The sequence below is a fragment of the Mustelus asterias genome, unplaced genomic scaffold (genome assembly GCF_964213995.1).
Source record: "Mustelus asterias unplaced genomic scaffold, sMusAst1.hap1.1 HAP1_SCAFFOLD_107, whole genome shotgun sequence".
Lineage (NCBI taxonomy): Eukaryota > Metazoa > Chordata > Chondrichthyes > Carcharhiniformes > Triakidae > Mustelus > Mustelus asterias.
This window is the reverse complement of record NW_027590151.1, coordinates 136,920-149,247: the sequence shown is the minus strand read 5'-3', so window position 1 is coordinate 149,247 and position 12,328 is coordinate 136,920. Positions and strand designations below refer to the sequence as shown.

Below are 12,328 nucleotides of genomic sequence, written 5' to 3'. Positions count from 1 at the left end.
CCTGTCGGCAATGTTCAACTCTGCTATGTTACTGCAGGTTCCAATGGTTAGACTGAGAGCCCATGCCACTTAATACAAGAAGACAACTGTTACTTTCAACCTGATGTCTCACCTTATATTGAACTTCAAAATTTAAAAGTGCCCATCTGGCAAATGTCTTAGGGAGCAATGATTTCTGCTCAATTATAGAATTGCTAAAGTGCAGAAAGAGGCCATTCAGCCCATCGAGTCTGCACGCAACAATCCCAAGCAGATCCTATCCCCATAACCCTATATATTTGCACTGCTAATCCCATGACACCAAGGGGCAATTCAGCATGGCCAATCCACCTAACCTGCACATTTTAGGAAACCTACACAGAGATGGGGACAATGCGCAGACACCACACAGATTTCCTTCCCAAGGCTGGAATCAAACCTGGGTCCTTGACACCATGAAGCAGCAGTGCTAATCACTGTGCCAAATTCATCATTCTCAGTCTATATTACTCGGTATTTGTTTCATTATTCAACATTTAATATCAATACATTTATTGAACACAGATGTCCTCATTCTGAATTGCATATCTCTGCACTATATCACATTGAATTGCAAATGTGACTGACGAACAAAACAGATGGAGTCACTGGGTAACACACATCCCATGATGCTTATTTGAGATTGACCACGGTCAGTCTATAAACAAAATCAAATATCTTTAATGGGAAGAGAGTTAGAAATAATCAGTTAGTTATACTTGATCCCTCTTTATTCTGGGTGTGAAACATTCTGGCACTTAAATCCCATTTGTCTACAGAAGAGTCCAGCAGATCCGCACTGATTCTCGATTTCCTCATCTGACGAGTGTTTTTCCTATTTCTCTATTGTGAAGACCGATTTTTAAAAAAAGATTGTTCTGCGCAATGTGCGTCATTTCCTCTAGTTCAGTTACAGTATCACCTTTGAGTCTGTCTTTATGAGCACGCAATACTATTAGACATGTTTCAGGTGGTAATTAACTATGTTAGTCTACACCTACAAATTCTGTTGTGGACTGAACAAATTGCTAATATGTGCACGGTGTCAAAATGCAAACATTTATTTCCTTGTTGCGTTTTAAAATATCGCATTCATGATTTTCCTGAAAGCATTTGTACCGAGGTCAGAGCAAAGATAATAGCTGGAATTTTACCATTGGCCTCGGGTGGGATTTTATGAGCCTCACCAGAGCGATGCTGTAAAATACTGGCCAATATGTCTGTAACATCGAGATTTGGATAATGTTCAGCAAATAACTGAAATCATGCAGATTTCCCTCACCCTAAATGGTAAAGTTTCATTCATGTTTCTGCCCAGTTTTGAACCTTCGTGTGTTCGGCAAATGGGATAATCACAACATTACAAAAACTGCCAACAGCGCCAGGCCTACAATCGACCTGTCTGCAATGTTCAATTTTGCTCTGTTGCTGCTGGTTTTCATGGCGAGACTAAGAGCCCATGTCACTTCAGATGTGACAGAGCTCTGACGAAGGGTCATCTCGACTTGAAACATTGGCTCTATTCTCTCCCCACAGATTCTGTCAGATCTGCTGAGATTTTCCAGCATTTTCTGTTTTTGTTTCAGATTACAGCATCAACAATATTTTGCTTTTAAAATAAATGGAAATTGGTGAAATGGGTGAAGGTGGAGGGGAGAGTTCATGCTCGTGAATTGTCAGAGATGGACCTTCACATGGTCCATCTCTGAGACTTCTCTTCCCCCTCCTTGACATTTCTGACTCCATTTCTGGTAGTCATGATGTGGAGATGCCGGCGTTGGACTGGCGTAGGTACAGTAAGAAGTCTCACAACACCAGGTTAAGGTCTGAGTGACTCACCTGATGAAGGAGCAGTGCCACGAAAGCTCGTGATACCAAATAAACCTGTTGGACTTTAACCTGGTGTTCTGAGACTCTTTACTGTGTCAATTTCTGGTGATAATATCACTGGTATCTATTACAAGCACACCGACACCTACAACTACCTTGACTACAGTTCTTCACACCCCATATCCTGAAAGGACTCCATCTCATTCTCTCAGTTCCTTCACCTCCGCCACATCTGTCCTGATAATGCCATTTTCCAAAATAGTGTTGCCCATGTCTTTCTTTCGCCAATTGTGGTTTTTCACCTACTGTGGTTGACAGTACACTTGACCATGACCGACCCATTCCCCAGCCACTGCTGTCACCCCCCTCCTCTCCCTCCCAGAACCAGAATAGGCTTCCCCATGTCCTCACTTTTCACCCCACCAGCCTCCGCATTCAAAGGATCATCCTCTGCCATTTCTGCCAACTCCAGCATGATGCCACTACTCATCACACCTTCCCCTCACCCCTTCTCCCCCCCCCCCCCCCCCGCCACCTCCACCCTCCTCAGCAAGAACTCACAAGGACCGTTCTCTCTGGGACACCCTGGTCCATTCCTCCATCACACCCACCATCTCACCCCCTGTCCATGGAGCCTTCCCATGCAATGGTTGAAGGTGCAACACCTACCCTTTTACCTCCTCCCTGCTCACTGTCCCAGGTCCCAAACACCATTTCAGGTGAAGCAGCGTTTCAGACATCTCCTTCAATCTGGTCTATTGCATTCGTTGCTCCCAATGTGGTCGACTCCACACTGGAGAGACCAAATGCAGACTGGTTGTCTGTTTTGCTGAACATCATCCACAAGCAAAACCCAGACCTTCCTGTCAGTTCAATACACCACCCTACTCTCCTGTCCACATGTCGGTCCTTGCAATGTTCTAGTGAACCCCAATGCAAACTGGTGGAACAGCACCTCATCTTCCAATTGGACACTTTACAGCCTTCCGGACTGAACATTGAATTCAACATTCACAGCGTGAACTCTCCCCTCCACCTACACTCCATTTCCATTTATTTCATTTAATTCTGATTCTTCTTTTTGTCTTATTCATCCATTTTATCATCCTTCTTTCTCACTTCCATGTTTCCAGTTCTCCATTCTTGCTTTCTGCCTTGTCCACCCCCACCCCCCGTTCAGGGCAACTGTTTCTGCCTTGTCCACCCCCTAACCACTCCCCCTCCCCCCACCCACCCACATTCAGGACAACTGCCTTAAACATCTGTACCACTGTTCTGCCATTCACATATTCTGATCACTTCATGGACACTTTTAACACCTCTCCCAGCTGTCTTCATACATAAAAGCAAATTATTGCAGATGCTGGAATCTGAAACCAAAAGAGAAAATGCTGGAAAATCTCAGCAGGTCTGGCAGCATCTGTGAGGGGAGAAAAGAGCTGACGTTTCGAGTCCAGATGACCCTTTGTCAAAGCTGGCAAGGTCTTCATCCTCATTCATCTCTCCCCGCTGTCTGTTAGACATGCACACGCTCCACTTTCTGGTGAACACACACTGACTCTCTGCTTCAAGCTTTACTCTTTGTACCAATTCACACTCTGACTCCTTTTACAATTACTCATTGTTCCCAATAGGCTCCATTCCCTCTGACTCCATCCCCCTGAACTCACTGAACATCACCCCAGGGCTCCTCCCTCCCTGCTCCATTCCCTCTGACTCCATCCCCCTGAACTCAGAGCATCACCCCAGGGCTCCTGTCTCCCTGCTCCATTCCCTCTGACTCCATCCCCCTGAACTCACTGAGCATCACCCCAGGGACCCTTCCCCCCTGCTCCATCCCCCTGACTCCATCCCCCTGAACTCACTGAACATCACCCCAGGGATCCTCCCTCCCTGCTCCATTCCCTCTGACTCCATCCCCCTGAACTCACTGAATATCACCCCAGGGATCCTCCCTCCCTGCTCCATTCCCTCTGACTCCATCCCCCTGAACTCACTGAACATCACCCCAGGGATCCTCCCTCCCTGCTCCATTCCCTCTGACTCCATCCCCCTGAACTCACTGAGCATCACCCCAGGGATCCTCTCTCCCTGCTCCATTCCCTCTGACTCCATCCCCCTGAACTCACTGAGCATCACCCCAGGGACCCTCTCTCACTGCTCCATTCCCTCTGACTCCATCCCCCTGAACTCACTGAGCATCACCCCAGGGATCCTCCCTCCCTGCTCCATCCCCCTGAACATCATCCCAGGGACCCTCTCTCCCTGCTCCATCCCCCTGACTCCATCCCCCCAGGGATCCTCACTCCTTGCTCCATTCCCTCTGACTCCATCCCCCTGAACTCACTGAACATCATCCCAGGGATCCTCGCTCCCTGCTCCATTCCCTCTGTGAGCATTCCCCTGAACTCACTGAACAGAAGGAGTAATCCCAGAGAAACTGTTGGGAATGGAGTCAGGGAATGTTCTAGGTTTGTGTATTTTTAGTTATCCTGGTGTCAGAACACACACACATCAATAAAACAGGGCATTCCTGCAAACACACTGCAGCTCCTCATGTCTGTTGTATAATTGTCCCAGGCTCCTGTGAATTCCTTCAACTAGTATGTAATGTAGACTTGAATTGATTTATTTTAAAACGGTTTATTTTAAACATATTAACACCGGTCTGAAAGTTGTAGACTCAGGACTGTCACACAAATGCTCTCAATCTGATGGTGTGGTGGTATTGTCACTGGGCTGGGAGCCCAGAGTCCGAGGGTAATGCTCTGGGGAGCCAGCTTCCAATCACACCACAGCAAATGGTGAAATCTGAAGTCAATAAAAGTCTGTAATTAAAGGTCTAGCGATGACCATGAACCCATTGCTGTTCAAACCCATTTGGTTCACCGATGATCACTGATGCCCTTTAGGGAAGGAATTTATACGACTCCAGGATAAGACCAGAGGATGCTGGAAAATCTCAGCAGGTCTGGCAGCATCTGTAAGTCTTTCATGTGACTCCAGGTCCACACGATGTGGTTGACTCTGGAATGGTCCAGCAAGCAAGCTGCTCAGTTCAAGGGCAGTTAGGGATAGGCCACAAGCAATGAATTAAAAATAATCTTCACAAAATGTTGACCAGTCATTTTCAGTCTGCAAATTTAAACCTGCTTTTTCAGGAACAGATCCCAGATTTAAACCAATCTTTGATTTAACAGCACACTGCCAGCATTCACCGCTGTTCTTCCCAACTCTAAACACAGTTGTAAAGGAATCTTTGTTCCATGTCTTAGAATACTACAATGCAGAAGGAGGCCATTCGGTCCATCGAATCTGCACTGACCACAATCCCACCCAGGCCCTATCCCCATAACGCCATGAATTTATCTTAGCTAGTGCCCCGACACTAAGGGGCAATTTAGCATGGCCAATTCACCTAACCCTCACATCTTTGGACTGTGGGAGGAAACCGGAGCACCCGGAGGAAACCCACGTAGACACGGGGATAATGTGCAAACTCCACACAGACAGTGACCCAAGCTGGAAATTGAACCCAGGTCCCTGGCGCTGTGAGGCAGCATTCCAACCACTGTGCCACAGTGCCGCCCGTGTTGAGGAGTTCTGAACCATGGAAGAGAGTGGTTGGGATACATTTCTTACACACCTCAGGAATATCCCACACATTTTGTCTTGAATGTGATTAACAGCAGCAATAACTGCAGAATGCAGCTCCTGAAGACACATGAACTCATTGAGGTGTCAGTAGATGAGGTAGGCAGCACGGTGGCACAGTGGTTAGCACTGCTGCCTCACAGCACCAGCGACCAGGGTTCAATTCCGACCTCAGGGGACTGTCTTTGTCGAATTTGTCCATTCTCCCATGTCTGCGTGGGTTTCCTTCGGGTGCTCCGGTTTCCCACAGTCCAAAGATGAGCAGGTCGGGTGGATTGACCACGGTAAAGACAGTTTGGCCCGGTGGCCTTGTAGAAGGGAGGGAAGCAGCAGAAACAGCTGATCAGATTGTCTCAAGCTTAATGACAAAGAAGCTCCATGAGCTCCTCGCTTGTTGCTGGAGGTGAGGATGGAGGAGACAAGGGTGAGGGAGAGACCTTCAGTAGGAATTGACCTATGTTCGAGATATTAAAAGGATTCAACACAAATCTGATTGATTTAACATTTATCTGGAATATTAACTCAGCTGAGATGGAGTTTATGAACATCAGCAGAAACAGAGCCCAATCAACATGCTTCATTTCTGGATGTAAATAATGGCAAAATCCAATCACTGTCGTCATTTATGAACTCGCTGGTGTGTCAGCAGATTGGATGAAGAAGCAAATCCCTTCCCACACACAGAGCAGGTGAATGGCCTCTCCCCAGTGTGAGTGCGCCGGTGCACAGTGAGATGAGATAATTCTCTGAACCTAGTCCCACAGTCAGAGCACCTGAACGGTCTCTCCCGAGTGTGAATGCGTTGATGGGACACCAGATTACTGGAACTTTTAAAACGTTTCCTACAGTCTGGGCATTTAAAAGGTCTCTCCCCAGTGTGAACACGTTGATGACGTACCAGTTCCCCTGAACTTTTATAGCATTTCCCACAGTCTGGGCATTTAAACGGTCTCTCCTCAGTGTGGGTGCGCTGGTGTGAAGTGAGGGCAGATGATGTCTTGAACCCAGTCTCACAGTGAGAACACCTGAACGGTCTCTCATCAGTGTGAACACGTTGATGGCGCATCAGTTCCCCAGAACTTTTATAGCTCTTCCCACAGTCTGGACATTTAAATGGTCTCTCAGTAGTGTGAACTTGCTGGTGTTTCAGCAGGGTCGATAACTGAGTGAATCGTCTTCCACATTTGGAGCAGATGTAAGGTTTCTCGTGAGTGTGAACTCGCTGGTGTCTCTGCAGGGTAGATGAATGAGCGAATCCCTTCCCACACTGAGAGCAAGTGAATGGCCTCTCCCCAGTGTGAGTGCGCTGGTGTTCAGACAGGTTACTCATTTGCCTGAATGCAATGCCACACTGAGAGCATCTGAAAGGTCTCTCATCAGTGTGAGTGCGTTGGTGTTTAGTTAGGGCAGAGGATGTCTTGAACCCACTCCCGCAGTGAGAGCACCTGAATGGTCTCGCATCGGTGTGAACACGTTGATGGGACAAAAGTTCCCCAGAACTTTTATAGCACTTCCCACAGTCAGAGCATTTAAAAGGTTTCTCTTCAGTGTGAACTCGCTGGTGCATCAGCAGGTTAGAGGACCTTGAGAATCTCTTCCCACACTCGGAGCAGATGAATGGCTTCTCCCCGGTGTGAACTTGTTGGCGTTTCATTGCACACTCAGAGGAGGTCATTGGCCTCTCCCCACTGTGAACTCGCTGGTGTCTTTGCAGGTTGGTTAACTGAATGAATCCCTTCCCACAGTCAGAGCAGGTGAATGGCTTCTCCCCAGTGTGACAGCGGCAATGCTTTTCAAGGTGAGATGGGGATCTGAATCCCTTCCCACAATCCTCACATTTCCACGGTTTCTTCCGGGTGTGACTGCGCTTGTGTCTCAACAGGTCAGATGATTGGTTGAAGCCTCGTCCACACACAGAACACACGTACGGTTTCTCTCCACTGTGAATGGTGCTTTTTTCTTCCATGTTCAAAATCCAATGATATTCACGTTGTGATAAGTTGTGCGACTGCCAGATCCGGATGTGATGTATGGTTTGAATTTCCTGACTGCAAGTCCTCCTAAAACCTGTGAAATTGATTTAAAACAGAAACAAGGGAGTGAGAGATAACCCACAAAAACACAAAGGCAGGTTGTGAAATTGAGCTGAATAAATCTGGTAATTTATGGGGACAGCACAAAGGAAAATGTGACCATGAAAGCAGCTGGATTTGTGTAAAATCCCAACCACTACATTAATGCCCTTCAGGGAAAGGAACCTGCCACTCAGTCTGGATCTGCACAAAGCACTAACCTCGAAATGAGGGGGTGGGACGGTGGCAGGCACTGCTGCCTCACAGCAGCAGGGACATGGATTCGATTCCCGGCTTGGGTCACTGTCAGTGTGGAGTTTGTACATTCTCCTCCTGTCTGTATGGGTTTCCTCCGGGTGCTCCTGTTTCCTCCCACAGGTTAGGTGGATTGGCCATGTTAAATTGCCCCTTTATGTCAGGGGGACTAGCTAGGGTAAATGCATGGGGTTAAGGGGATGGGGCCTGGGTGGGATTGTGGTCGGTGCAGACTCGATGGGCCGAATGGCCTCTTTCTGCGCTGTTGGGATTCAATGAAAATCACAACCTTCTCTCCTCCTGCTGACAGGGAGCACCGCGCATGCGCATTACTGCGCATCGCCCCATTAAAGATGGCGGCCGTTTATCCATGCTTGTCTCTGCAGAAGCAGAATGGCTCTGGACAAACCCGGGACTGGCCCAGGATCTTCGTGTTTGGGGTTTGAATTCACGAAGTGTTCATGAAACCTTACCGCCCTCCCTTTGCGCCCATCGCTCCCTCAGACACGCCGCTTCCTTACCCGCCGCGGAGACAAGAAACAACAACTTCGACTCCCCAGCACTCCCTCTGCGCATGCTCAGAACACGGTCACTACTGCGCCTGCGCGGTCGTGATTGCCCGGATAGGAGGCATTCCTCGTCGCTTGGGACGCTGGGTAAATACCCCGCCATTGAATAGAACAAATGGTTTGTCGTGATTTCTTTGTTGTTATCGCGTGCAAGCTGGGGCTGAAGGGCCAATAATAAAACTAGGATACATATCATATAGAGACCTGATTGCACAGACCATTATCTCAATTCAGAGAAGGAAATTGGAATTGTTCAGACATCAAAAGTCACCTGAAGGTAGAAATAAGAGCAGAAACCCTCTCCTACAGTCACCTGTGAATTCACTGGTATCTCAGTAGCACATGAATATCAGGAATAGTGCAATTAATTATGAAGATGTACAATGTGAACGGTGACTGTTAGATAAAGTGCAATGTTCTAACACATTGGAGCAGCTATGATCAATGCTAGGAGAATATTGGATCACAGTGTCACAACAACATTATGCTCTGTCTCCTTGTAGCCTGTCTCAGAATTTCCTTCAATAACTAGGCCATTAGTGTGACAGGATTTAGCATCTATGATCTGCCAAAATTACAAGAGGAAAGTTAGTGACTGCAATTATCCCAGAATTAAATTATATATTGCATACTATCTCCAAATGGGGCTCATAACACAATTTATTTTATTTATTAGTGTCACAACTGGGCTTACATTAACACTGCAATGAAGTTCCTGTGAAAATCCCCTCATCGCCACACTCCAGCATCTGTTCAGGTACGCTGAGGGAGAATTTAGCATGGCCAATGCACCCAACCAGCACGTCTTTGGACTGTGGCAGGAAACCAGAGCACCAAGAAGGAAAACACACACAGACACTGGCAGAACAGGCATATTCTGCAAAGACAGTGCCCCAAGCCAGGAATCAAAGCTGGGTCACTGGCGCTGTGAGGCAGTAGTGCTAACCACTGTGCTGCCCTTAGAATCTCAATTATTTCGGAAATTGATTTTATGCCATTGATTTTACTGAAGGCTGTGGAAATAGTGAAATCTAAATCCTGTACAGAAACAAGCAAGATGCAGCTACTTTCTACACATTAGCTTTGCATATTTCCCTCAATGAGTGGGGTATTTTGAAATTTTGAGGTTTACTTCACAAGGTGTTAAGATTAGCACACATGGATTTTTACTTCATGATATGTGGGTGTGGCTGGCAAAAGCCACACTCCAAAATGGTGGTGAGCCAACTTCTTGATCAGCTGCAGTCCATATGGTGTCAGTACATGCCGCACTTCTCTTTGGGAGGTGATCCATGATTTCAATGCAGTGACAATGATGCAATGCAATATAATAGCAATATAATTCCAAGTCAGGATGGTGTGCAATTTGAAGGGGAACGTGAAGGCGGTGGAGTTCACACATACCTACTGTCCATGATCTTTTAGGTTCAGAGTTCACAAGATTGGAAGGTGCAATTGGAGGAGCCTTGACTAATCACTGCAATAAATCTTGTAGTTGTGAGAAATGATCATTTGACTTCAAGTCCATTTCTTCTGCTCTTATGCATGTCCAACTCATCATGGACTCTACCACACTCATTTAATTTCATGAGGGACAATTCTGCACAAATACTCCCCAATTTCCAGAGATCAAAATCCAAACATGTATCCAAATATATCGAGATATGTATCACTTCTCAGATTTCCACCACACTGGCATTACATTTTTCAGACAAACATTTCCATGCCTGACAGCAAATATATGATTGATCACCTCAGTCTATACACTGCACAGGTGGCAATGATCACTCAATGTTAATGTTTTGCTGTTGTCTCTGTACCAAGCGTGGTTCAGTATAGATTTAAGGTTCAAAAAAAGAGGTGGAATTGAATGGTCAAAACAACATCATCTTTGGAGCATCATTTTTTCCTTGAATCCCTTGCAATTTTTGGCCCTTACATGAACACTTTAACTCCAAAATTAGTCAGGTTGGCAGGTGTTGTCTGCCCAAAAGGACATGAAGTATCCCCTGTGTGTTTATGTGTGGGAGTTGGTGTATACGTGAGCGTGTGTGAGTATTGAGGAATATAGCTGCGTGCATGTGCCTGTATCTGTATGTGAGGAAAGGATGCTTCTGTGTGAGACAGAGGGAGAGAGTGTTTGTGGATCTCTGTGTTTAGGTGTCAGTCTGTTCTGCTTTTCATTTACTGTAACATAAATCTTCCTCTCCAAGCAGACAATTTCCTGAAAATTCCATTGACTGATTTCAATTATACAATTAGGAGATTTGTCTTCAGGATGAAACCACAAGCTGACTGTGTGTTGTGTGAAACATGACATCTACACAGGTCCCACTCTCCCAAAACAACATAAAGTGTCTGCTACTCCCCAGATCCCTTCCTTTCCCATCATCTGCTTAAAGCCACAAACAAAAAGGTCCATTTTTCTGGAGGAGTTTGAAAGAAAGCAGCTTTCAAAATGATGCAGAGTCTCCGCAAATCTGGGCTCAGATATTTCTCTCATTCACTCCGATTGAACCATAGAATCCCAGCAGTGCAGAAAGAGGACCTTCAGCCCATCTGGTCTGCACCAACTCGCCGAAACAGCATTCACCTAGGCCGTTTCGTCTGCCTTATCTCCACAACCCCACATATTCATCATGGCCAATCCACGAAATCCGTACATGTTTGAGCTGTGGGAGGAAACCAGAGGAAACACACGCAAACACGGGGAGAACATGCAAACTCCACACTCGAGGCCGGAATTGAACCCGGGTCCCTGGCGCCGTGAGGCAGCAGTGCTAACCACTGTTCGGAGGACCAGCCGCTCCCGCTTGGTCCTCCAGCCCCGCCCCCTCATCCTATTGGTCCAGAGCTACCGTCAATCACTGCCCCGGCATTGTGGTGTGGAGCATGCGCAGTGCCGCTGGGAGCTCAGGATTGAGGCGCTGGAAATTCTGATCGCGTCACAAACCGGCGGGTGGGGAATGAGGGAGGGACGGAGCCGGTGGGTGGGAATGGAGGGATACAAAAGAATGGTCTAGTTTGGACTAGGGAGCGGCATGGGCTTGGAGGGCCACAGGGCCTGTTCCTGTGCTGTATTGTTCTTTGTTCTTTGGATGGATCCGGCGGGTGGGGAATGAGGGTGGGATGGAGCTGGCGGTGGGGGAATGAGGGAGGGATGGAGCCGGCGGGTGGGGAATGAGGGGGGGATGGAGCCGGCGGGTGGGGAATGGGGGGGGATGGAGCCGGCGGGTGGGGAATGGGGGGGATGGAGCCGGCGGGTGGGGAATGAGGGGGATGGAGCCGGCGGGTGGGGAATGAGGGAGGGATGCAGCCGGTGGGTGGGGAATGAGGGGGGGATGGAGCCGGAGGGAGGGGAATGAGGGGGGCATGGAGCCGGCGGGTGGGGAATGAGGGGGGGATGGAGCCGGCGGGTGGGGAATGGGGGGGATGGAGCCGGCGGGTGGGGAATGGGGGGGATGGAGCCGGCGGGTGGGGAATGAGGGGGGGATGGAGCCGGCGGGTGGGGAATGGGGGGGATGGAGCCGGCGGGTGGGGAAGGGGGGGGATGGAGCCGGCGGGTGGGGAATGAGGGGGGGATGGAGCCGGCGGGTGGGGAATGGGGGGGGATGGAGCCGGCGGGTGGGGAATGAGGGGGGCATGGAGCCGGTGGGTGGGGAATGAGGGGGGGATGGAGCCGGCAGGTGGGATGGAGCCGGCGGGTGGGGAATGGGGGGGATGGAGCCGGCGGGTGGGGAATGAGGGAGGGATGCAGCCGGTGGGTGAGGAATGAGGGGGGGATGGAGCCGGAGGGAGGGGAATGAGGGAGGGATGGAGCCGGGGGGAGGGGAATGAGGGGGGGATGGAGCCGGCGGGGGGGGGGGGGGGGGATGGAGCGGGAGGGAGGGGAATGAGGGAGGGATGGAGCCAGCGGGTGGGGAATGAGGG

General features: G+C 48.8%; 2 protein-coding genes across 2 annotated transcripts in view; both read right to left on the bottom strand.

Moving 5' to 3' along the window:
- The window catches only part of LOC144484438 (uncharacterized), a 156,495-nt gene that overhangs the window by 85,021 nt on the left and 59,146 nt on the right, over window positions 1-12,328 (bottom strand). The window contains exons 7-8 of the mRNA XM_078202970.1: window positions 7,492-7,569; window positions 6,401-6,538 (exon numbers count right to left, since the gene is read on the bottom strand). Of these exons, the coding sequence (XP_078059096.1) occupies window positions 6,401-6,538; window positions 7,492-7,569 (216 nt within the window). The remainder of the gene's footprint in view (window positions 1-6,400; window positions 6,539-7,491; window positions 7,570-12,328) is intronic.
- Window positions 5,218-12,328, bottom strand: part of LOC144484436 (uncharacterized) — an 89,509-nt gene continuing 82,398 nt past the window's right edge. The window contains exon 2 of the mRNA XM_078202968.1: window positions 5,218-5,494. The gene's annotated coding sequence lies outside the window, so the exon portion shown is untranslated. The remainder of the gene's footprint in view (window positions 5,495-12,328) is intronic.